General features: G+C 56.3%; 2 protein-coding genes and 1 long non-coding RNA gene across 5 annotated transcripts in view; 1 reads left to right on the forward strand and 2 right to left on the reverse strand.

The window, feature by feature from the left end:
- Positions 1 to 408, reverse strand: part of PPP3CC (protein phosphatase 3 catalytic subunit gamma) — a 41,548-nt gene extending 41,140 nt beyond the window's left edge. For 2 of the 3 annotated variants that reach the window (XM_056508783.1, XM_056508782.1), the window contains exon 1: positions 239 to 407. In XM_056508783.1, the coding sequence (XP_056364758.1) occupies positions 239 to 290 (52 nt within the window). In that variant the 5' untranslated portion in view covers positions 291 to 407. Of the gene's footprint in view, positions 1 to 238 lie in introns of all 3 variants that reach the window. The other variant, XM_056508781.1, reaches the window with a different exon arrangement.
- Positions 409 to 4,007: 3,599 nt separating this feature from the next.
- SLC39A14 (solute carrier family 39 member 14) lies at positions 4,008 to 25,491 on the reverse strand. Its single transcript, XM_056508732.1, is given in 10 exon segments — positions 4,008 to 5,251; positions 5,461 to 5,645; positions 6,802 to 7,009; positions 8,257 to 8,439; positions 9,249 to 9,371; positions 11,076 to 11,245; positions 18,441 to 18,627; positions 20,096 to 20,269; positions 20,272 to 20,379; positions 25,423 to 25,491. Coding segments are annotated over 10 exon segments (1,539 nt in total). The 5' UTR covers positions 25,477 to 25,491; the 3' UTR covers positions 4,008 to 5,104.
- Positions 13,136 to 17,516, forward strand: LOC130261995 (uncharacterized). The gene is made up of 3 exons (XR_008842042.1): positions 13,136 to 14,008; positions 16,552 to 16,654; positions 16,728 to 17,516. It is a non-coding gene; the product is annotated as an uncharacterized LOC130261995 (long non-coding RNA).
- Positions 25,492 to 26,347: the final 856 nt, after the last annotated feature.

Consider the following 26,347-nt stretch of genomic DNA (forward strand, 5'->3'; position numbering starts at 1 on the left):
CCTCCCCAAAAAAAGACCCCCCCTCCTTTAACCACGCTGCCCCCTCCTTTCTCAGGCTTTCCCCCCGTTCTTTCCTCCGGCCTCCCCCAAACCATATGCCCCCCCACAAACCAACCACATTCCCCTTTCCTTTCTCAGGGCGACCCCTCCCCAAAACCTCGCTCGCCCCCCATTTCTCGTCGCCCCCCCCCCCCGGCGCCCCCCGCGCAGGCAGGGGGCGCCCTCGCCGCCCCCTCACCCTTGACGATGCGCTCGGTGGTCGGCAGCTTGTTGTGGCCGCGCCCGGACATGGTGGCGGCGGCAGCACCGCTTCCCCCCCGCCGCCGTGCCCCGCTCCGCCGCTCCCCTCACCCCGCAGCGGGGGCCGGACCCGCTGGGCTGCCCCGGCAGCGGCGGCGGCTCCGCGGCGCTGCGCTCCCCCCGTCCCGCCCCCGCCGCCGCCGCCACACCGCCCTCCGCCCTCTGCCCCCCCCCAGCCCCGCCCGCGCCTGCGCCGCGCCCGCCCCGCCCCGCCCGCCATCTTGGAAGGGAAGGGGGCGTTGCTAAGCAACGGGGGGGCGGCAACATGGCGGCGGCGCTGAGGGGGAGCGCGGGAATGGCGCTGAGGGGGTTGGAACAGCACCGGGGCAGAGCTCCAAGAGAGTGGTGGAACCCCACACTGCCTTGGGAGGGACTGTAAAAATCAGCCGGTGCCCCCAGAGACACCTTGCACTCTCCCAGGTGCTCCAGGCCTTGGACACCCTCAGGGATCCAGGGAGCTCTTCTGGGAATTCCATCCCAATATCCCACTCAAATCTCCTCTTTTCCATAGGAAGCCATTCCCTGTGTCCTGTCCCTCCATCCCTCATCCCAAATCCCTCTGCAGCTCTCCTGGAGCCCCTTCAGACCCTCTCCCCAGGTGAACACCCCCAGCTCTCCCAGCCTGGCTACACAGCTGATATTCCTTAGAAAAAAAATAAATTTGAGGGAAAGGAAAAAAAAAATCGTCTGTTCTACCACTTGAAGATGGAGGATAGTTTTGGATGGGATGTTGGGAAGAAATTCCTCGCTGTGAGGGTGAGGAGGGACTCGGATGGAACTGGATGTGCTTTAACCAAACCAAACCATTCCAGGAATTCCATGACTGAATCCAGCACCGTTTTTTAAAGTAACTCAAATTTCAAGCTTTTAGCAAAACACAAGGATTTTGCAGCAAAAAAACCCACCCAAAGCCCCCCTAGAAGTGCTGATGAGCAGGAGCAAGTCCAATGCTCACTGTGACCTTCCTTGCCTAATAAAACATTAATTTTTTATAAAACACATGTCATGATTTGGTATCTTTAGCTGCAACAAGGTTTCTAAAAATTGTTTGCTGCTTAGAGCAGATGATGGGGGGGGGGAGAATGGTGTAGAAAAAGGCAGAAAAGGGGAAGCAGAAAAAGGCAGAAAAGGGGAAGTAGAAAAAGAAAAAGGGGAAGTAGAAAAAGACAGAAAAGGGGAAGTAGAAAAGCAAAGTTTGCTTTTTTTTTTTTTTTTTCCCTAATGTAGGGTAGGAAAACAAGGAAAACAGAAGCCTGGCTGGTGTGAGCTGGAGGGAAATCCAGCATCCCACAGCTCCCAGCCAAATTTATATTTCAGATAAATTTTAAAAAAATTAAATAATTAAGAAAAAAATATATAATGAAGGGTTTTTGGAGCTGCAAAGGCCGTGCCATGCGGGCAGGCTGGGGGCTGTCAGTGCCACCTCCTGTCAGCCCTGCTGCACTGCACAGCCACGGAAATCCAGCTGGAAAACCAGGATTGCATCACCCAGCCCTGCTCCAACCCTTCCCCTCGGAAAAATCCTGCTTCCCACCCCTCCTCCCCAAACCAGGCAGGATTTCACAGCTGGAGCACGCCTGGGAGCCTCCATCATTACAGAATATATTTTATTTATGGATTTTTTACAAATATCTGTACAAGCCACGTGACATGTTTTTAAGTTAACGCTCTTTGTTTCTTCTTCTCCTCCGACACCTGAGTTATAATTGAAATACTGAGATGGAATTTGAGCTTCCAGCTGGATGAGGGGAAGGAGAGATGGATGAAAATGGATTTGGGTGGGTTCCCAGCCCTTTCCCTCTGGCAGTGCCAGCCTGCCCAGCTTGGGAACAGCTCTCCTTGCTGGCAGGGCAGCAAAATTTCTCAGTTATCTCACCCCAAACCTCCAGGCTGCAGATTTTTCAGGATTTAGGGATAAATAGGAAATGAGAAGACGGCGGACTCATGATTCCCAGAGAATCCTGCTGGCTCTCTGCCACTTCCCAGCTCTTGGGGACCTCCAGAGGGGACAAACCCCTGGATTCCTCCCCGTCCTCCAGTGCCCTGTGCCCTGCCAGCCACGTGGAGTTTCCCAAGTGATTCCTTGAGAGAGAGGAGAGGAGAGGGCACCTGTGCCAGAGAAAGGACTCAGATTTTCCACATCGACTCAGTCAGCTGGGACTGCAGCTCTCTCAAGCAAGGAAAATGTTTCCAGTGCCACTTTTGTCCTGCAAGCAGCAGCACAGGGAATGCCTGCGAGGTGCTGAATGGCTGCCAGGGCCAGCACAGGCCACTGCTCTGTCCCACAGGGAAAGGGGACTTGTGGTGACAATCCACACAGGACAAAGCAGAGCCTGTCTCTCACCTGGGTGAAGGGTGACCCCAAAAAGGCTCCTCTAGAAGTTATTTAGGTTTGGGGTGCAGGACAAAGCCAAGAGCCAGGGGGACAAATGCCCAGACTGAGAGTGTAGGTGATGATCCACGAGGATCCTGGCAGTGCCAGGGGCTTGGTGGCAGCTGTTGGGAGTTTGGGAAGAACATCACCCAGCTGGGAATTCAGGATTACAGCTGTTGGGAGTTTGGGAAGAACATCACCCAGCTGGGAATTCAGGGATTACAGCTGTTGGGATTTTGGGAAGAACACCCAGCTGGGAATTCAGGATTACAGCTGTTGGGAATTCAGGAAGAACATCACCCAGCTGGGAATTCAGGATTACAGCTGTTGGGAATTCAGGAAGAACATCACCCAGATGGGAATTCAGGATTACAGCTATTGGGATTTTGGGAAGAACACCCAGCTGGGAATTCAGGATTACAGCTGTTGGAAGTTCAGGAAGAACATCACCCAGCTGGGAATTCAGGATTACAGCTGTTGGGAGCTTGGGAAGAACACCCAGCTGGGAATTCAGGGATTACAGCTGTTGGGATTTTGGGAAGAACACCCAGCTGGGAATTCAGGATTACAGCTGTTGGGAATTCAGGAAGAACATCACCCAGTGGGAATTCAGGATTACAGCTGTTGGGAGTTTAAGAAGAACATCACCCAGCTGGGAATTCAGGATTACAGCTGTTGGGAGCTTGGGAAGAACATCACCCAGTGGGAATTCAGGGATTAGAGCTGCTGGGAGTTTGGGAAGAACACCCAGCTGGGAATTCAGGATTACAGCTGTTGGGAGTTTAAGAAGAACATCACCCAGCTGGGAATTCAGGATTACAGCTGTTGGGAATTCAGGAAGAACATCACCCAGTGGGAATTCAGGATTACAGCTGTTGGGATTTTGGGAAGAACACCCAGCTGGGAATTCAGGATTACAGCTGTTGGGATTTTGGGAAGAACACCCAGCTGGGAATTCAGGATTACAGCTGTTGGGAGTTCAGGAAGAACACCCAGCTGGGAATTCAGGATTACAGCTGTTGGGATTTTGGGAAGAACACCCAGCTGGGAATTCAGGGATTACAGCTGTTGGGATTTTGGGAAGAACACCCAGCTGGGAATTCAGGATTACAGCTGTTGGGAATTCAGGAAGAACATCACCCAGTGGGAATTCAGGATTACAGCTGTTGGGAGTTCAGGAAGAACACCCAGCTGGGAATTCAGGATTACAGCAATCCAGCCAGGTTAACACTGCCAGGGGACTGAGATCCCTCTGCAATAACCTGGCACAGCCTCAGGGTTGCTTTCCTCAGGAGAGGAAGGTGTGGGAGGCTCAGCTCCACGGTGCCACCACCCTGTCACACCCCACACACCTGCACAGGTGGGCAGTGAAGGAAGACACTTCCAGAGCACCTGCAGCTCTCCTCCATCCCAAATCAGCACCAAACCAGATTCCCCAAAATCCACACGGCCACAGGGTCACACCAGGCACAGCATGAGGGCTCTGGGGGCAAAAGGAACCTCGAGCAGCACGGGTGGGGTGGGCAACCTTATCAATATGATAATAAGTAATTCACCTAGTGAATCTGGGAACACCAGCCTGGAGGCAGAGCTGGGAAGTGCCTGGAACACCCTTCTCTGGCTACTCCCTAAGGCTGGGAACACACAACCTGAAGAGGTTCACAGTCTGAGTTTTGCTTTTGAAAACACCCCACCATGAACCTCAGCAGTGTTTAAGAACTGGTGGCTGCTCCCAGCTGTCACCATGAGCTTGGACACAACCTGAGGAAAGATCCCTGTGGCAGGGCAGGGCTCTGCTCTCATCCCCTTCTCACCAGCCCTGGCAGAGGAGTTGGGATTTGCCCCTCACTCCATGGACTGAAGGGGGGTCAGGCTCCTCCCAGCACCCCAAGTGTCACTCCAGCCCAGTTTAGTGTCCTCTGCTCCGAGCACTGACACCCAAAATGTGCTTTAAAACCCCTGCCCTCTTCAGCCCTCGTGCCAGGGCATTGTCCAGGTGGATGATGGTGCCAGGGTGAACCTCCTCATCCTCAGAGAGCACAGGGAAGGGTCTGTCCCCATCTGTCCCCTGACCCAGAGGGGTCAGGACAGTGTCGTGTCCCACGGGATCACTCCAAGCACGAGAGGAGCAGCTCCTGTCTCCCCATTCCATCCTTCCTGGGAGAGGTGAGGAGGGATATGACACTGGAAAAAATCAGTCCTGTGGGAAGGGGAATTCCACTCCCCTCAGCCTTAAACCAGAAAAAAAAAATCCATGGAATAGTTTTGAAAGCAACGTCTCTCCTGTAGTGTGACGTCAGTGCCCGCACAGGTACCGTCGTGTGTTTGCAGCAGGAAAGAAAACAAAAAAAGGAAAAAAAAACAAACCTTCCCCCCCCCCCAAAAAAAAAACCCATGGAAAATTGGATCAGGGCTGCAGCTCAGGCTGTCCTACCCTATCTGGATCTGCCCTGAGTACATGGTGAGCAGCACCATGATGGTGAAGCCCGTGAGCAGCCCCGCGTTCTGGATGGCAAAGGTGATCAGCGCACTGCCGTTCTGCTCGTCCTCCCGGCTCACCTCGTTCATCTCAGGGAACTGGGGGGGGGAAAGTGAAAAATTGGGATGGCAGGGCTCAGTGACAGCCCCTTCCTCCCTCAGCAAACATTCAGCACCCTCCCATCCTGGGGATTTCAGCCAGCAGAGAGATCTGTGTGTGCCAAGGGGACAGAGGGCAAGCTGAGCGTTTCCAAGAGAGAAATCCCACGGGCTCAGATTTGGGCTCAGGATTTGGGGTGAGGATTTACCATGTCAGCCAGTGCTATGTACAGGAACATCCCTCCAGCCAGAGCAAAGATCCAGTTGGCAGAGAAGTGGCTGCCAGCCACGATGCCAAAGGCCAGGCCCACGTAGCAGCAGCAGGCAGAGATGAAGTTGAAGAAGAGAGCCTGGCGAATGGTCATGCCAGCATTGAGCAGGATCACAAAGTCCCCTGGGGAAAGGAAGATGGGAGGATGAGGAGGGAAGGGCTGTCAGCAGCATTGGCACTGGATTGAACTCACAGAATCCCAGATTTGGAAGGATCAGAGTCCAACTGGACTGCACAGGACACCCCAAAAGTCACAGCATGTGCCAGCTCAAGTGTGGGTTCTCTGTGGCTGGCACTGACCATCACACTGCCCCTAAATCTGGACATTCACACCCAAACCTCCTTCACTGACCACTCCACTATTCCTAAATTTGAACATTGACACACAAACCTCCTTCACTGACCACTCCACTATTCCTAAATTTGAACATTGACACACAAACCTCCTTCACTGACCATTCTACTATTCCTAAATTTGAACATTGACACACAAACCTCGTTCACTGACCATACCACTATTCCTAAATTCAGACACTGACACCCAAACCTGCCTCTCCTTCACTGACCATTCCACTATTCTGAAATTTGGACATTGACACCCAAACCTGCCTCTCCTTCACTGACCATTCTACTATTCCCAAATTCAGATATTCACACCCAATTCTGCCTCTCCTTCACTGACCATTCTACTATTCCTGAATTCAGACATTGACACCCAAATCTCCTTCACTGACCACTCCACTATTCCTAAATTCAGACATTCAAACCCAAACTTCCTTCACTGGCCATTTCACTATTCCTAAATTCTGACATTCACACCCAAACCTGCCTCCCCCTCAACTCCCCCTAAATTTGAACATTCACACCCAAATTTGCCTCCCACTCACTGACCATACCACTATTCCCAAATTTGAACATTCACACCCAAACCTGCCTCTCCTTCACTGACCACTCCACTATTCCCAAATTCAGACATTCACACCCAAACCTGCCTCCCCCTCAACTCCCCCTAAATTTGGACATTCCCACCCAAACCCACTTCCCCCCTCCCAAACCGAGGTGCTGAGTTTTTTTTTTTTTTGTTTTTTTTGCCTTCAGATGCCTCCATCTAAATTTAAACCTCAGCCATCACATTACCTGGTTATTTTTAGAGCGGCGATTACTCAGAGCAGTTTACAGCCCTCCCTTACCAGCAGCATCACTCTTTACCCCACCCCAAATTCGCCTTTCTGGGGTGGAAAAAGGACTCCAGAGGGAGCAGGGAGAGGGAGTGACATACCCAGCTCGTGTGGGAACTCCTCACAGAGAATGGCCACGGAGGTGCTGATGCCCTGGAACACGGAGACGGTGAAGGAGGCGCCGATGGCCAGCCCGTCGATGAAGTTGTGGAGCCCGTCACTGAGCGTGATCATCCAGGCCAGGGTCCCGATGTCCGAGTACCTGACCTCCTTCAGCCAGTAGCACGCGCTCTGGGAGGCCTGCAGGTCCTGCCACAGCCCCCAGAACGGCCATCAGCACCCCAGAACTGGCATCAGGAACCCAGAACGGCCATCAGCACCCCAAAACTGCCATCAGGAATCCAGAACTGCCATCAGCACCCCAAAATAGCCATCAGGAACCCAGAACTGCCATCAGCACCCCAAAACTGCCATCAGGAACCCAGAACAGCCATCAGGACCCCAGAATGGCCATCAGCACCCTCAAATGGCCATCAGCACCCCAGAATGGCCATCAGCACCCCAGAATGGCCATCAGCACCCCAGAACTGGCATCAGGAACCCAGAACGGCCATCAGCACCCCAAAATAGCCATCAGGAACCCAGAACTGCCATCAGCACCCCAAAACTGCCATCAGCACCCCAAAACTGCCATCAGCACCCCAAAACTGCCATCAGGAACCCAGAACGGCCATCAGGAACCCAGAACTGCCATCAGGACCCCAGAACTGCCATCAGGACCCCAGAACGGCCATCAGGACCCTAAAACTGGCATCAGGAACCCAAAACTGGCATCAGGAACCCAGAACGGCCATCAGCACCCCTGAACAGCCATCAGGACCCCAGAACAGCCATCAGCACCCTACAATGGCCATCAGTATCCCAAAACTGCCATCAGGACCCCAGAACGGCCATCAGGACCCCAGAACGGCCATCAGGAACCCAGAATGGCCATCAGGAACCCAGAACGGCCATTAGCACCCCAAAATAGCCATTAGCATCCTCAAATGGCCATCAGCACCCCAAAACTGCCATCAGCACCCCAAAACTGCCATCAGGAACCCAGAACTGCCATCAGCACCCCAGAACGGCCATCAGCACCCCAAAACTGCCATCAGGACGCTAAAACTGCCATCAGCACCCCAGAATGGCCATCAGCACCCCAAAACAGCCATCAGGACCTAAAAACTTCCACCAGCATCCCAAAAACAACCATCAGCACCCTAAAACGGCCATCAGCATCCCAAAAAAAGCCACCAGCACCCCAAAACAACCATCAGCACATCAAAACAACCACCAGCACCCCAAAACTGCCATCAGCACCCCAAAACAGCCACCAGGACCCCAAAACTGCCATCAGCACCCCAAAACAACCACCAGCACCCCAAAAGAAGCACCAGCACCCAGTGGGGTCGCTGCCCCTGCAGCACTGCCCGACCCCAGCAGAGTTCTTTGCTCCCGCCCCGCCCGGGGGGTTTTGGGGTGCAGCGCCCCCCTCAGGCCGCGTCCCGCCTCACCTGCACCGACAGGGACGCGACGCCGCCCGCGGGGTCCCCGCCCGGGGCTCGGAGCTCCGGCCCCCCGGGGGTGTTGGGGATCATGCGGTCCAGCTCCCCGTTCTGCAGCTTCTCGGGCACCTCCTCCTGCCGCTGCCGGCCGGGCGCGGCCTCGGCGCCGTAGTGGCTGTGCCCGTGGTGGTGCTGCGGGAGGGGGCTGGCAGTCATCGTCCCAAAATTCCTGGTGCTTCCCACCTCATCATCCCAAAATTCCTGGTGCTTCCCACCCCATCGTCCCAAAATTCCTGCTCCTTCCCACCTCATCATCCCAAAATTCCTGCTGCTTCCCACCTCATCACCCTGGAACTGCTGATGTTCCCACCTCATCATCCCAAAATTCCTGCTGCTTCCCACCTCATCACCCTGGAACTGCTGATGTTCCCACCTCATCATCCCAAAATTCCTGCTGCTTCCCACCTCATCATCCTGGAACTGCTGATGTTCCCACCTCATCATCCTGAAACTCCTGGTGCTTCCCATCACACCATCCCAAAATTCCTGGTGCTTCCCACCCCATCATCCTGGAACTGCTGATGTTCCCACCTCATCATCCTGGAACTGCTGGTGCTTCCCACCCCATCATCCCGAAATTCCTGGTGTTTCCTGTCCCATCATCCTGGAACTCCTGGTGCTTCCCATCACACCATCCCAAAATTCCTGGTGCTTCCCACCTCATCATCCTGGAACTCCTGGTGCTGAAACTCCTGGTGCTTCCCACCCCATCATCCCAAAATTCCTGCTGTTTCCTGTCCCATCATCCTGGAACTCCTGATGTTCCCACCCCATCATCCTGGAACTCCTGGTGCTTCCTGTCCCACTATCCTGGAACTCCTGGTGCCTCTCACCTCATCATCCCAAAATTCCTGTTGTTTCTCACCACACCATCCTCAAATCCCTGCTATTTCCCACCCCCCATCCCAAAATTCCCGCTCTTCCCCCCCTCCCTGCCTCACCTGGTCCTTCTGCTTCAGGAGCATCTTGAGGATTTTCTCGGTGAAGAAGAAGAGGTAGAAGCCGCCGAAGACCACGGCGGATTTGGAGATGTAATCGTTCTCCTGGGGGTTGAACCCGAACGCCTGCGGGTAGGAGGGGACACGGGGCGGGGTCAGGAGCAGCTCCTGCCACCCTCCTTGTCCTCCCCCCGCCCCTGGGTGACACTGCGGGGGTGACACAGCTCCGAGCTCTGCTCAGGAGCAGCTGCTCAGAAAAAAAAACTTGGGTCTCGATCATTTCAGCATCCGAGGTATCCCTGCAATGGGATAGGGATCACAAAACCAGGCTCTGCTCGGCCCCCAGGGATAGAAAAAGCAATAAAAAGGCAAAAAAAGGGAATGAAAAGGCAAAAAAAGGCAATAAAGAGCCAAAAAAACAAATAAAAAGCAAAAAAAAAAAAAGGGAATAAAAAGCCAAAAAAAGCCAATAAAAAGCCAAAAAAAAGGGAATAAATGCAAATTCCCTGGCCAGGAGCGCTCCCTCCCCAGCTCCTGCCCTCCGTACCGACTGCGGGCTCCCCGCGCTGCCCCTTGTCCGGCAGCAGCCCCGGGGAGGGAGAGGAGCAGCCCCGGAGAGAGAGAGGAGCAGCCCCGGGGCGGGAGAGGAGCAGCCCCGGGAGAGAGAGGAGCAGCCCCGGGGCGGGAGAGGAGCAGCTCCGGGGAGAGAGAGCAGCAGCCCCGGGAGAGGAGCAGCCCCGGGAGAGGAGCAGCCCCGGGGAGGGAGAGGAGCAGCTCCGGGGAGAGGAGAGGAGCAGCCCCGGGGAGAGGAGAGGAGCAGCCCCGGGGCGGGAGAGGAGCAGCCCCGGGAGAGGAGCAGCCCCGGGGCGGGAGAGGAGCAGCCCCGGGAGAGGAGCAGCCCCGGGAGAGGAGCAGCCCCGGGGAGGGAGAGGAGCAGCCCCGGGGAGGGAGAGGAGCAGCCCCGGGGAGGGAGAGGAGCAGCCCCGGGGAGAGGAGAGGAGCAGCCCCGGGGAGAGGAGAGGAGCAGCCCCGGGGAGAGGAGAGGAGCAGCCCCGGGGCGGGAGAGGAGCAGCCCCGGGAGAGGAGCAGCCCCGGGGCGGGAGAGGAGCAGCCCCGGGAGAGGAGCAGCCCCGGGAGAGGAGCAGCCCCGGGGAGGGAGAGGAGCAGCCCCGGGGAGGGAGAGGAGCAGCCCCGGGGAGGGAGAGGAGCAGCCCCGGGGAGGGAGAGGAGCAGCCCCGGGGAGAGGAGCAGCAGCCCCGGGGAGAGGAGCAGCAGCCCCGGGGAGAGGAGCAGCCCCGGGAGAGGAGCAGCCCCGGGGAGAGGAGCAGCCCCGGGAGAGGAGCAGCCCCGGGAGAGGAGCAGCCCCGGGAGAGGAGCAGCCCCGGGGAGGGAGAGGAGCAGCCCCGGGGAGGGAGAGGAGCAGCCCCGGGGAGGGAGAGGAGCAGCCCCGGGGAGGGAGAGGAGCAGCCCCGGGAGAGGAGCAGCCCCGGGGAGGGAGAGGAGCAGCCCCGGGGCGAGAGAGGAGCAGCCCCGGGGCGAGAGAGGAGCAGCCCCGGGGCGAGAGAGGAGCAGCCCCGGGAGAGGAGCAGCCCCGGGGAGGGAGAGGAGCAGCCCCGGGGAGGGAGAGGAGCAGCCCCGGGGCGAGAGAGGAGCAGCCCCGGGGCGAGAGAGGAGCAGCCCCGGGAGAGGAGCAGCCCCGGGAGGGAGAGGAGCAGCCCCGGGGAGGGAGAGGAGCAGCCCCGGGAGGGAGAGGAGCAGCAGCCCCGGGGCGAGAGAGGAGCAGCCCCGGGGCGAGCAGCAGCCCGGGGCCGCCAGCCCAGCCCGTCCTACCTCGGGGATGAGCTGGAACAGGGCGTTGGAGTAGAGAGTTCCAATCGCCAGGGCTATGAAGTAGAGCAGCAGCCTCTTGTAAAAGGTTTTCTTCATGAAGGGCACCACGCTGGCTCCCAGCAGCGAGCACAGCGAGATGACGGACACGCAGAGCAACCCGAACCCCCAGACTGGGCAGGGCCAGCCCACCCCGGGATGGGAGGGAGGAGTGGGGATGGCGGGGGGGGGTCCGCAGAGAAGGGAGAGAGAAAAGGAAATTCATTAGTGATTGTGTTTCATCAGCTGCTTCCCGGGGGGAACCCGGCGCTGAGCGGCTTTGGGTGGTGTCAGTGAGGTTTGGTAGCCAGGTTGTGGTCCAGCTAGCCAGGTTGTGTTCAGGTTGTGTTCCAGCTAGCCAGGTTGTGGTCCAGCTAGCCAGGTTGTGTTCCTAGCCAGGTTGTGGTCCAGCTAGCCAGGTTGTGGTCCAGCTAGCCAGGTTGTGTTCCTAGCCAGGTTGTGTTCCTAGCCAGGTTAGTAGCCAGGTTGTGTTCCAGCTAGCCACCACCTCTGCTGTGTGGGTCATTCCCAAGCCACACAGCAGCCAGGTTGTGTTCCAGCTAGCCAGGTTGTGTTCCAGCTAGCCAGGCTGTGTTCCTAGCCAGGTTAGTAGCCAGGTTGTGTTCCAGCTAGCCACCACCTCTGCTGTGTGGGTCATTCCCAAGCCACACAGCAGCCAGGTTGTGTTCCAGCTAGCCAGGTTGTGTTCCAGCTAGCCAGGCTGTGTTCCTAGCCAGGTTAGTAGCCAGGTTGTGTTCCAGCTAGCCACCAGCTCTGCTGTGTGGGTCATTCCTAAAGCCACACAGCAGCCAGGTGAGTAGCCAGGTTGTGTTCCTAGCCAGGCTGTGTTCCAGCTAGCCAGGTTGTGTTCCAGCTAGCCAGGTTGTGTTCAGGTTGTGTTCCAGCTAGCCAGGTTGTGTTCCAGCTAGCCAGGCTGTGTTCCTAGCCAGGTTAGTAGCCAGGTTGTGTTCCAGCTAGCCACCAGCTCTGCTGTGTGTGTCATTCCTAAAGCCACACAGCAGCCAGGCTGGTAGCCAGGTTCTGTCCCAGCTAGCCACCAGCCATGCTGTGTGTGTCACTCCAAATCCACAGCAGCCAGGTTGGTAGCCAGGTTCTGTCCCAGCTAGCCACCAGCCCTGCTGTGTCACTCCAAAGCCACAGCAGCCAGGTTGGTAGCCAGGCTGTGTCCCAGCTAGCCACCAGCCCTGCTGTGTCACTCCAAAGCCACAGCAGCCAGGTTGGTAGCCAGGTTCTGTTCCAGCTAGCCACCAGCTCTGCTGTGTCACTCCAAAGCCACAGCAGCCGGGTTCCCCCAGCACCTCGTACACTCCATCCCTGCTGCAGCCAGGGAGCTGCTGTGGGGCTGGACTGTACTCCAGGAATTGGAGGTGCTTCCTTTTTAAATAAAACTTGCAGTTCTAGAGCTGAAAAAGGAGCTTTGAATAAAACAAAAAAACCAAAAAAAAAACCAAACATCTCACAGCACATTTGCCTGCCAGCAATGGGGAAAACCCACTGAGATTTTAAAGCTGGATGTGCCAAACCCAGCTCATCCTCTGAGGAGGTACCTGGACCACATTCCAAAAGTTTCCAGTCCAGGGGGATTTATTTCTTCAGCTCCAGAACTGCTCAATTACAACACAATTAATTTCTGGGATTTCTGTCGGTCCCATCAGAGCACCAGGAAACCTCGTGGAAACCAGAACCAGGGGCTGGGCAATCAGGAAGAGGGAGGAAAAAAAAGCAATTCAAGGATTTGTTAAAGTTGGCTGATTGCAGAGGGAGCTGCTGCTTCTCCAGGTTATTCTCCTTGCTTGTATGGATATCTGATCATATTTTCATGGATATTTCACATTTTTTTCCCTCTGGTTCATGGGAATTCACAGCAGAGCCATGTGGATATCTGATCATATTTTCAGGGATATTCCATATTATTTTTTCCTCTGCCTCATGGGAACTCACAGCAGAATTAGATGGATATTTAATCATATTTTCAGGGATATTCCAGGTTTTTTTTTTCTTTGGTTCATGGGAACTCATAGCACAGTTATGTGGATATCTGATCATATTTTCATGGATATTCCATATTTTTTTCTCTCTGGTTAATGGGAACTCACAGCACAGTTATGTGGATATTTGATCATATTTTCAGGGATATTCCATATTATTTTTTCCTCTAGTTCACAGGAACTCACAGCAGAATTAGATGGATATTTGATCATATTTTCAGGGATATTTCACTTTTTTTTTCCTCTGGTTCATGGGAACTCACAGCAGAATTAGATGGATATTAAATAATATTTTCAGGGATATTTTTTCCTCTGGCTCACAGGAACTCACAGCAGAATTAGATGGATATTAAATAATATTTTCAGGGATATTTTTTCCTCTGGCTCACAGGAACTCACAACAGAATCAGATAGATATTTGAACATATTTTCAGGGATATTCCATATTATTTTTTCCTCTAGTTCACAGGAACTCACAGCAGAATTAGATGGATATTTGATCATATTTTCAGGGATATTTCACTTTTTTTTTCCTCTGGTTCACGGGAACTCACAGCAGAGTTAGATGGATATTTGGTCATATTTTCAGGAATATTTCACATTTTTTTCCTCTGGTTAATGGGAACTCACAATAGAATTATATGGATATTTGATCATATTTTCAGGGATATTCCATGTTATTTTTTCCTCTAGTTCACAGGAACTCACAGTAGAATTAGATGGATATTAAATAATATTTTCAGGGATATTTTTTCCTCTAGTTCACAGGAACTCACAGCAGAATTAGATGGATATTAAATAATGTTTTCAGGGATTTTTTTTCTCTGGCTCACAGGAACTCACAGCAGAATCAGATGGATATTAAATAATATTTTCAGGGATATTTCAGTGCTATTCCCACCAGCGTGGCTGAGCACACCCCAAGCAGCATCACCCATCTCCCACCACACCCCGAATTTCGGAGCGTTTCCCGGTGCTGGGAGGGACCAACAAACCCCTGCAGAGCCCTTAGAGCCAAACCCTGAGCTGGGGACGGAGCTGGGGCGGAGCAGGGCGAGGCTGGGGCGGTTCTACCTCGGGGACGAGCTGCAGGAGCGCGTTAGAGAGCAGCGTGCCGATGGAGAGAGCCACGAAGAACAGCAGCACCCGGCTGAAAAAATCCTTGCGGGAGCAGGGCACGATCAGCACTCCGAGCAGGGAGGCCGCGTTAATCACCGACACGCTCACCACACCAAAGCCCCACGCTGCGGGACGAGACACACCGGGGGACACGTTACCCGGCTTGGGGAGGGGCTGGGGGGCTCCGGGTGCCCCCGAGCTGGGGGGGTGGAGGAACTGGGATGGGATGGGATGGGATGGGATGGGATGGGATGGGATGGGATGGGGTGGGATGGGATGGAGGAACTGGGATGGGATGGAGGAACTGGGGGGGGGGCTGGGCTGGGATGGGATGGGATGGGATGGAGGAACTGGGGGGCTCCGGGTGCCCCTGAACTGGGGGGGATGGAGGAACTGGGATGGAGGAACTGGGATGGGATGGAGGAACTGGGATGGGATGGGATGGGATGGGATGGAGGAACTGGGATGGGATGGAGGAACTGGGATGGGATGGAGGAACTGGGATGGAGGAACTGGGATGGGATGGAGGAACTGGGATGGGGATGGAGGAACTGGGAGGGGATGGAGGAACTGGGATGGGATGGAGGAACTGGGATGGGATGGGGATGGAGGAACTGGGATGGGATGGAGGAACTGGGATGGGATGGGATGGGATGGGATGGGATGGAGGAACTGGGATGGGATGGAGGAACTGGGATGGGATGGAGGAACTGGGATGGGATGGAGGAACTGGGATGGGATGGAGGAACTGGGATGGAGGAACTGGGATGGGATGGAGGAACTGGGATGGGGATGGAGGAACTGGGATGGAGGAACTGGGATGGGATGGAGGAACTGGGATGGGATGGGATGGGATGGGATGGAGGAACTGGGATGGGGATGGAGGAACTGGGATGGGATGGGATGGGATGGGATGGGATGGAGGAACTGGGATGGGATGGAGGAACTGGGATGGGATGGAGGAACTGGGATGGGATGGAGGAACTGGGATGGGATGAAGGAACTGGGATGGGGATGGAGGAACTGGGATGGGATGGAGGAACTGGGATGGGATGGGATGGGATGGAGGAACTGGGATGGGATGGAGGAACTGGGATGGGATGGAGGAACTGGGATGGAGGAACTGGGATGGGATGGGATGGAGGAACTGGGATGGGATGGAGGAACTGGGATGGGATGGAGGAACTGGGATGGGATGGGATGGGATGGAGGAACTGGGATGGGATGGAGGAACTGGGATGGGATGGGATGGGATGGGATGGGATGGGATGGGATGGAGGAACTGGGATGGGATGGGATGGAGGAACTGGGATGGGATGGAGGAACTGGGATGGGATGGAGGAACTGGGATGAGATGGAGGAACTGGGATGGGATGGGATGGAGGAACTGGGATGGGATGGGATGGAGGAACTGGGATGGGATGGAGGAACTGGGATGGGATGGAGGAACTGGGATGGGATGGGATGGGATGGGATGGGATGGAGGAACTGGGATGGAGGAACTGGGATGGGATGGAGGAACTGGGATGGAGGAACTGGGATGGGATGGAGGAACTGGGATGGGATGGAGGAACTGGGATGGGGATGGAGGAACTGGGATGGGATGGAGGAACTGGGATGGAGGAACTGGGGGGGGATGGAGGAACTGGGATGGGATGGAGGAACTGGGATGGGATGGAGGAACTGGGATGGGATGAAGGAACTGGGATGGGGATGGAGGAACTGGGATGGGATGGGATGGAGGAACTGGGATGGGATGGAGGAACTGGGATGGGATGGGATGGGATGGAGGAACTGGGATGGGATGGAGGAACTGGGATGGGATGGGATGGGATGGGATGGGATGGGATGGGATGGGATGGGATGGGATGGGATGGGATGGGATGGAGGAACTGGGATGGGATGGAGGAACTGGGATGGGATGGGATGGAGGAACTGGGATGGGATGGAGGAACTGGGATGGGGATGGAGGAACTGGGATGAGATGGAGGAACTGGGATGGGATGGAGGAACTGGGATGGGATGGAGGAACTGGGATGGGATGGAGGAACTGGGATGGGATGGAGGAACTGGGATGGGATGGAGGAACTGGGATGGAGGAACTGGGATGGGATGGAGGAACTGGGATGGGATGGAGGAACTGGGATGGGATGGAGGAACTGGGATGGGATGGAGGAACTGGGATGGGATGCTGGGAAAGGCTGGAGCTGGGTGGGCATCCCCCAGTTCAGGGGTGAGGTCAGCCCTCCCACCCGTGGGGACTCACAGCAGAATTAAATGGATATTTGACCATATTTTCATAGATATTTCAGGTTTTTTCCTCTCTGGTTAATGGGAACTCACAGCAGAATTAGATGGATATTTCATCGGATATTTTCAGGGATATTTCACTTTTTTTTCCTCTCTGGTTCACAGGTACTCACAGCAGTTATGTGAATATTGATCACACTTTCATGGCTATTTCACTTTTTTCCTCTCTGGTTCACAGGAACTCACAGCAGAATTATATGGATATTTGACCATATTTTCATAGATATTTCAGGTTTTTATCCCTCTGGTTCACAGGAACTCACAGCAGTTATGTGGATATTGATCATATTTTCAGGGATATTCCATAATTTTTTTCCCTCTGGTTCATGGGAACTCACAGCAGAATTAAATGGATATTTGATCGGATATTTGATCATATTTTCATAGATATTTCAGGTTTTTTTCCCTCTGTTTCACAGGATCTCACAGCAGAATTTGATGGATATTTGATCATATTTTCATGGATATTTCACTTTTTTTCCCTCTCTGGCTCACAGGAACTCACAGCAGAGTTATATGGATATTGACCATATTTTCAGGAATATTCCATAATTTTTTTCCCTCTGGTTAACAGGAACTCCAGCAGAATTATGTGAATATTTGATCATATTTTCATGGATATTTCACTTTTTTTCCTTCTGGTTAATGGGAACTCACAACAGAATTATATGAATATTTGATCATATTTTCAGGGATATTTCCCTTTTTTTTCCTTCTGGCTCACAGGAACTCGCAGCAGAGTTATATGGATATATGATCATATTTTCAGGGATATTCCATAATTTTTTTCCCTCTGGTTCACAGGAACTCACAGCACAGTTATGTGAATATTGATCATATTTTCAGGGATATTTCACTTTTTTTTCCCCCTCTGGCTCACAGGAACTCACAGCAGTGTTATATAGGTAATTGATCACATTTTGATGGATATTTCACATTTTTTCCCTCTGGCTCCCACCCCTGAGCCCACCCCCCAATCTGCACACACCAAGCAGGATCAAACATCTCATCCCATCCCATCCCACTGCTGATCCAGCTATCCCAGGGCTCATCCCAGTAAGAACCAGCTCCATCCCAGTAAGAACCAGCTCCATCCCCAGCCAGGATCCAGACCAGCTATCCCAGCTATCCCAGGGCTCATCCCAGTAAGAACCAGCTCCATCCCAGTAAGAACCAGCTCCATCCCCAGCCAGGATCCAGACCAGCTATCCCAGCTATCCCAGAGCTCATCCCAGTAAGAACCAGCTCCATCCCAGTAAGAACCAGCTCCATCCCAGTAAGAACCAGCTCCATCCCCAGCCATCCCCAGCCATCCCCAGCCATCCCCAGCCATCCCATCCCATCCCATCCCATCCCATCCCATCCCATCCCATCCCATCCCATCCCATCCCATCCCATCCCATCCCATCCCATTGCTCATCCATCTATCCCAAAGCTCATCCCAGTAAGAACCAGCTCCATCCCAGTAAGAACCAGCTCCATCCCCAGCCAGGATCCAGACCAGCTATCCCAGGGCTCATCCCAGTAAGAACCAGCTCCATCCATCCCATCCCATCCCATCCCACTGCTCATCCATCCATCCCAGCTATCCCAGAGCTCATCCCAGTAAGAACCAGCTCCATCCCAGTAAGAACCAGCTCCATCCCAGTAAGAACCAGCTCCATCCCCAGCCAGGATCCAGACCAGCTATCCCAGGGCTCATCCCAGTAAGAACCAGCTCCATCCCATCCCATCCCACTGCTCATCCATCCATCCCAGCTATCCCAGGGCTCATCCCAGTAAGAACCAGCTCCATCCCAGTAAGAACCAGCTCCATCCCAGTAAGAACCAGCTCCATCCCAGTAAGAACCAGCTCCATCCCAGCCAGGACCCAGCAGTGGGACCCCGTTACCTTCGGCTGAGCTGGGCCTGCTCTCCTCTGGCTGCTGCTGCTCCTGGCCCTGCAGGGCTGCAGAGGAACAGGCTCCTGACTCCAGCTGCTGCAGGATGCTGGGGCAGAACTGCTGCAACTCCCTGGGCCCCACCACGGAGCCCTGGCTCAGGTTGTGGATGGCAAAGAGCTCCCCCGAGCTGAAGCACTGGGGGGAGGAGCAGGAGTCACTGGGGATTGCCACAGATCCGCTGGGAGGGGTTTGGGGACACACAGGGAGGGTTTGGGGACACGCAGGGAGGTTTGGGGACACGCAGGGAGGGTTTGGGGACACACAGGGAGGGTTTGGGGACACACAGGGAGGGTTTGGGGACACACAGGGAGGTTTGGGGACACACAGGGTAAATTTGGGGACACACAGGGAGGGTTTGGGGACACAAAGGGTGAATTTGGGGACACACAGGGAGGATTTGGGGACACACAGGGAAGTTTTGGGGGCTCACAGGGAGGGTTTGGGGACACACAGGGAGGGTTTGGGGACACAAAGGGTGAATTTGGGGACACACAGGGTGAATTTGGGGACACACAGGGAGGTTTGGGGACACAAAGGGTAAATTTGGGGACACACAGGGAGGTTTGGGGACACACAGGGAGGTTTGGGGACACACAGGGTGAATTTGGGGACACAAAGGGTAAATTTGGGGACACACAGGGAGGTTTGGGGACACACAGAGTAAATTTGGGGACACACAGGGTGAATTTGGGGACACACAGGTAGGATTTGGGGGCTCACAGGGAGGTTTTGGGAGCTCACAGAGAGGTTTTGGGGGTGCACAGGGAGGATTTGGGGGCTCACAGGGAGGATTTGGAGACCCAGAGAGAAGTTTTGGGGGTCCACAAGGAAATTTTGGAGACCCACACGGAGGATTTGGGGCTCCACAGGGAAATTTTAGGGACCCACAGGGAAGTTTTGGGAGCCCACAGGGAGATTTGGTGTCCCCAGGGAAGTTTTGAAGGTCCACAGGGAAGTTTTGAGGGTCCCCAGGGAGGTTTTGGGGGCCCACAGGAAATTTTAGGGACATACAGGGAGGTTTGGGGACCCACAGGGAGGTTTGGGGACCCACAGGGAAGTTTTGGGGGCTCACAGGGAGGTTTTGGGGACACACAGGGTAAATTTGGGGACCTACAGGGAGGATTTGGGGACACACAGGGAGGATTTGGGCTCCCCAGGGAGAATTTGGGGCTCCCCAGGGAGAATTTGAGGACCCAGAGGGAGGATTTTGTGTCCCCAGGGAGGTTCTGGGCTCCCCAGGCAGGTTCTGGGGCTCCCCAGGGAGGATTTTGTGTCCCCAGGGAAGTTCTGGAGGTCCCCAGGGAGGATTTGAGGACCAAGAGGGAGGATTTTGTGTCCCCAGGAAGGTTCTGGTGTCCCCAGGCAGGATCTGGGCTCCCCAGGAAGGTTCTGGGGCTCCCCAGGGAGGTTCTGGTCTCCCCAGGCAGGATCTGGGCTCCCCAGGAAGGTTCTGGGGCTCCCCATGGAGGTTCTGGGGCTCCCCATGGAGGTTCAGGTGTCCCCAGGCAGGTTCAGGTGTCCCCAGGGAGGTTCAGGTGTCCCCAGGCAGGTTCTGGGGCTCCCCAGGCAGGTTCTGGTGTCCCCAGGCAGGTTCTGGGCTCACCTGGGACAGGTTGAGGGGCTGCTGGGGGCTGTGGCTGCCGTTGGGGTGGCCCCTGCCCAGCCCCAGGCGGGCGAGCAGCGCCGAGAGCTGCCCCAGGCTGAGCCCCTGCCCGTCCCCGGCCCCGCAGCGCTGCAGCAGCGCCCGCAGGAGGGAGGCTGCAGACACGGGGGGGGGGGGTCCCCGCCCGCCCCCAGCCCCCAGGGCAGCAGCAGCAGCAGCAGCAGCAGCAGCAGCAGGCAGCAGCGCTGGGAGCCCAGCCCGGGGGTCATGGTGACACTGGGATGCTGCGGGAGAGAGGAGAGAGGTGAGGGGTGGGTGTTGCCAGTGCTACAACACAGCTACAAACACAGACTGAGAAACATAACCGTGGCTCCAAACACAGCTTCAAACACCTAACTATGGCTCCACACACAGCCCCAAACAGCTCAATCATAGCCCCAAATACAGCTACAAACACAGACTGAAAAACATAACCACGGCTCCAAAAACAGACCCAAACACAGCTACAAACACAGACTGAAAAACCTAACCGTGGCTCCAAACACAGCCCCAAAAACCTAACCACGGCTCCAAATACAGCCCCAAATAAACCAGAGCTCCAATCACAGCCCCAAACACAGCACAAACACAGACTGAAAAACCCAACCGTGGCTCCAAACACAGCCACAAACACAGACCCAAACACCTAACCACGGCTCCAAACACAGCCCCAAACAGCTCAATCATAGCCCCAAATACAGCCCCAAACACAGCTCCAAACACCTAACCATGGCCTCAAACACAGCCCCAAACAGCTCAATCACAGCCCCAAACACAGCTACAAACACAGACTGAAAAACCTAACCATGGCTCCAAACACAGCCCCAAACACAGCTCAAACACAGCCCCAAACACAGCCCCAAACACAGCCCCAAACACAGACCCAAACACCTCAACCATGGCCCCAAACACAGCTCCAAACAGCTCAACCAGTGCTCCAAACACAGCCCCAAACACAGCCCCAAACAGCTCAATCACAGCCCCAAACACAGCTACAAACAGAGCCCCAAACACCTAACCACGGCTCCAAATACAGCCCCAAACAGCTCAACCATGGCTCCAAAAACAGCTCCAAACAGCTCAATCATAGCCCCAAACACAGCTCCAAACAAACACAGCCCCAAACACAACCACAGCTCCAACCACGGCTCCTCCAGCCCCAAACACGGAATTTTAATCAGGGACAGGGAGGGCAGAGCTGCAGGAACACAGATCCTGGGAGGACTCAGGGTTTTCCCACAGTTTTTCCATGCAGGATCATCTCCCCCCCTGCTGCTCCTCCTCCCCCAGCCCCTCGCTCACCACGGCACCTCAGGGACCCTGGGAAGAGCAGGAGGGTTGGGAAGGAGGCGGGGCTGTGCCAAAATCCAGCTGTGCCAGCCCCAAATCCAGCTGTGCCAGCCCCAAATCCAGCTGTGGCACCCCAAATCCAGCTGTGCCAGCTCCAATTCCAGCTGTGCCAGCCCCAAATCCAGCTGTGCCAGTCCAAATCCAGCTGTGCCAAAATCCAGCTGTGCCAGCCCCAAATCCAGCTGTGCCAGCTCCAAATCCAGCTGTGGCACCCCAAATCCAGCTGTGGCACCCCAAATCCACCTGTGCCAACCGCAAATCCGCCTGTTCCAGCCCTAAATCCAGCTATGCCAGCCCCAAATCCAGCTGTGCCAGCCCCAAATCCAGCTATGCCAGCCCCAAATCCAGCTGTGCCAGCCCCAAATCCAGCTGTGGCATCCCAAATCCAGCTGTGCCAGCCCCAATTCCAGCTGTGCCAGCCCCAAATCCAGCTATGCCAATCCCCAAATCAAGTTATACCAGCCCCAAATCCACCTCTGTCAACCCCAAATCCAGCTGTGCCAGCTCCAATTCCAGCTGTGCCAGCTCCAAATCCAGCTGTGCCAGCCCCAAATCCAGCTGTGCCAGCCCCAATTCCAGCTGTGCCAGCCCCAATTCCAGCTGTGCCAACCTCAAATCCAGCTGTGCCAGCCCAAATCCAGCTATGCCAACCCCCAATCCAGCTGTGCCAACCCCAAATCCAGCTGTGGCTCCCCAAATCCACCTGTGCCAACCGCAAATCCGCCTGTTCCAGCCCTAAATCCAGCTGTGCCAGCCCCAATTCCAGCTGTGCCAGCCCCAAATCCAGCTCTCTGGGGGTGAGGAGTCACGCTCCAGCCCCTGGCCAGGCGTGGATCCCCTGGGTGTCACCAGGGCTGGGACACCAACACCTCCAGGAGCACCCAGAGGAACACAGGAGCCCCGAGGACAGAGGTGGCCTGTTCATCAGGTTACAGTTTAACCAGGATAATTACCATGAACCCGGTGCTTCCCTGCTCTAACTGGAGGTGCCTTTATAGTGTTTGCCCAGAACTAATCCTTGCCCTCTCTGTGCCTTTCATCTGTGCCGGGGATTGATAAAAGAGGGGTGGCCCAGCCCTGGGGTGCAAAGGAAGGGGCTCAGGGACAGGGGGGGACGCCAGGCACGACCTGCACGTCCACCTTGGGAGGCACCCAAGAGCCTGGAGCTTCCTGGAAAAGCTTCCCCTGTAAAAGTGGATGGAAAATTTGGGATTCACAAGGAGAAAATAAAAAATCTGCTGCCTCCACCAGTGCAGCAGCTCCTGATCCCCCTGAGCCCTTCCCAGGGCTCCTGGACACCCTGCAGTGCCTGGCCTGTGCTGACAGCTCACAGGCTCCAGGCTCTTCCAAAAACCAGGACGATTTTGAAGCCTGGCCAAGCAATTGTTCCAAAAATAACCTGGGGCCAGGATTTCCACGGGGAGCCGCGCTCCCCGCGCAGGACCCCGCTCCCCCCGGAGGCTCCCACATTCCCACAGGTTTTACCAGCTTACCACCACTTTGTGAGCTTTGTTCTCCTGCAGGTCTCAGCCTCCTCCTGCCAGGGCTCAGCTCGGATGCTTTGATTTAACCCCTCTCCTCCCAAATCGAGAGCAGGGAACACGCTGCTGGGGTGGGGGGACCCGGGGGATCTCTGCCCCTTCAGCATCCCCATCCCAATCCATCCTCCCAGCTGGGTTCTCCCGGGTTATATGGGACACCCAGTGAGGCTGAGATCCCGCAGGCGCTGGCACACAGCCCACCGTGCCAGAGGTCTGTCCTGGCTGCCCTCACGTCCCTCTGGCTGCCCTTCCCAGCCCGGTGCTCCCCATCTCCTCGGTCCCGCTGCCTGCACACCGATCCTGCCAAGGCACGCAGCTCCGCCCGCTGCCAAAATCCCTCCCGGGGGTTTCTCCCAAAGCCGGGCTGAGCCGGATCCACCCAGGGAGGAAAACCGGACCTCGATTTTCCCGCTGCTGCCAAGGGAAAGGCAGAGCCGGGCAGCGGCCGGAGCTGCTCGGGCTCGCTCCGTTTTAGGGCAAAACGAGGAGAGGAGGAGCCGCCCCTGCGGAGGAGAAGGGCCCAAAAAAGAGAGATCCAGACATGCCGGGGGGCTCCGGGCTGCTGGCACCCAGGGCAAGGCAGGAGGGTGCCGAGCACACCCAGCGCAGCATCCCGGGATAAAGAACATCGACATCTCTTTATCATCGATAAAGAACAGCGAAGAACATGAACCCTCGCCATCCCCCGAGCCCCCCGAGCCCCCCGAGCCCCCCGGCTCCATCAGCGCTACCTTCAAGGGCGTCCTTCCAGCGGGATCGCTCCCGGAGCCCGCAGCAGCGCCTGACCTACTTTATTCTATCTGCGCTCGGGATGGGCGCGGGCACGAACCGCTGCCCGCCGAGGGAGGGATGTGCCCGCCTGCCACGACGGCAGCTCGCAGGGCCAGGAAAAGCCTTCCCATGTCCGCTGCCCAGGGAGGATCATCGATCCCGGCCGCAAGCCGCGCATCTCCGCCCCCCGCTCCGAGCGGGAAGGTGACGCCGGCAATAAGAACCGCTGGCACGGGGCGAGCGTGACCCCGGCGACGTCAGCCCAGCGCCGGACGCTTCCCGAAACAGGAGGGGAGGGGGGCAGCGGGGGAGCCCAAAATCCAAAAATCCCAAAAAAATCCCAAAATCCCAAAATTCGGGTTCCTTCCGCAGCAAACGCCGCTCCCTCCTCCACGTGTGCTGCGGGTCCCGGAGGTTTTCCCGGGGGCAGATGGGCGGCGATAGCGGGAGATGCCCCGGGAGATGCCCCGAGCATCCCACCCCACAGGGACCCCCCAGTCCTGCCCAGCGCCCCCCAGACCGGAGCTGCTGCTGCCCCCCAGTCCCTGCCCCATCCCGCCCCAGTCCCCATTCCCCCGCCACTGCCTGGTCCCAGAGCTTCCCCTGGTGCTGCCAGACCCCATAACTGGGCCCTGCACCCCATAAAAGGGTCCTGCACCCCATAACAGAGTCCCGCACCCCATAACAGCGTCCTGCACCCCATAACAGCGTCCCGCACCCCATAACAGCGTCCTGCACCCCATAACAGCGTCCTGCACCCCATAACAGAGTCCCGCACCCCATAACAGCGTCCTGCACCCCATAACAGAGTCCCGCACCCCATAACAGAGTCCCGCACCCCATAACAGCGTCCTGCACCCCATAACAGAGTCCCGCACCCCATAACAGGGTCCCGCACCCCATAACAGCGTCCTGCACCCCATAACAGAGTCCTGCACCCCATACATGAGTCCTGCACCCCATAACAGGGTCCTGCACCCCATAACTGAGCCCGGCACCCCATAACAGGGTCCTGCACCCCAAAACTGAGTCCTGCACCCCATAACAGAGTCCTGCACCCCATAACAGAGTCCCGCACCCCATAACAGCGTCCTGCACCCCATAACAGAGTCCTGCACCCCATACATGAGTCCTGCACCCCATAACAGGGTCCTGCACCCCATAACTGAGCCCGGCACCCCATAACAGGGTCCTGCACCCCAAAACTGAGTCCTGCACCCCATAACTGAGCCCGGCACCCCATAACAGGGTCCTGCACCCCATAAATGAGTCCTGCACCCCATAACAGGGTCCCGCACCCCATAAATGAGTCCCGCACCTCAGACCCCACCTCTACCTGCCCCAGACCTCACGGGCAGTCCCAAAACGAGCCCCCATTGCTGCCCTCACGCCCTAAGACCAGTCCCAAACCCTAAACAGCCGCTGCCCGCATCCCCCATCCTTCCCCGCATCCCCCATCCCCATCCGGGGCTCGGGGCCGGCCCCAGCGCGCTCCCCCCGCTCCGCTGCCGCTCTCCCGGCTGCGGCCCGCCCTGCAGCCGGCTCCCCGTGTCACGGCAGGGCTGCCGCGCCCGTCCCGGTTTATCCCGGTTTATCCCGGTCCATCCCGGTTTATCCCGGTCCTACCTCCGCTCCCGCTCCCGCTCCCGCCGCCGCCGCTCGGGGCCGCGCAGGGCGCATGCGCGGCCGCAGGCACGGGGAGCGCGCGCATTGGCTGGAGCATCATCAGGCCACGCCCCCAGCACCGGGACACGCCCCCAGCACCGGGACACGCCCCCTGCGCTGGGACCCCCCCCAAAAATCGCACCCAGGACCCCCCAAAATCCAACCAGGAACCCCCAAAAATTCCACCCGCTAGTCCCCCAAAATCCCACCCGGGAACTCTCAAAAACTCGTCCGGGACCCCTCAAATATCCCAGCTGGGACCTCCTAAAAAAATCCCCCACTAGACCCCTTAAAAAGTCCCACCCCAGAACCCCCAAAAATCCAACCCAGGACCCCTAAAAAATCCCACCTGGAACCCCCCAAAATCCAACCGGGAACCCCCAAAAATTCCACCCCGGAACCCTCAAAAACCCATCCAGAACCCCTCAAATATCCCATCTGGGACCCCCTAAAAAAATCCCACCCCAGAACCCCCAAAACCCCGTCTGGGACCTCTCAAAAAATCCAACCCGGGAACCCCAAATAGCCCCAACACCCCCCAGGGCACTGGGACCCCACTCACTCACCCCAGGAGCACCAAGAACTCCAAAAATTTTGGGAAACCCAAAATCCCATCCTAGACCCCCTAAAAAAATCGCACACCAAAATTTCCAACTTGTGACTCACCCCAAAAATTCTCCCCAAACCCCCGGGGAGCACAGGGCACCCCAAACCCCTCATGGGATCCCCAAACTGCCTGAGGGCACCACGGGGACCTCCCCAAACCCCCTTTAGGGACACAGGGCACCCCAAACCCCCCTGAACCCCATCCCGAGGGGTCACAGCACCAAACACGCCCTGGGGTGGGGCTGGGGGACCCCAAAAACCCCCTGGAAAAGCCCAGGGG

Source organism: Oenanthe melanoleuca, chromosome 22 (genome assembly GCF_029582105.1).
Source record: "Oenanthe melanoleuca isolate GR-GAL-2019-014 chromosome 22, OMel1.0, whole genome shotgun sequence".
Classification (NCBI taxonomy): Eukaryota; Metazoa; Chordata; class Aves; order Passeriformes; family Muscicapidae; genus Oenanthe; species Oenanthe melanoleuca.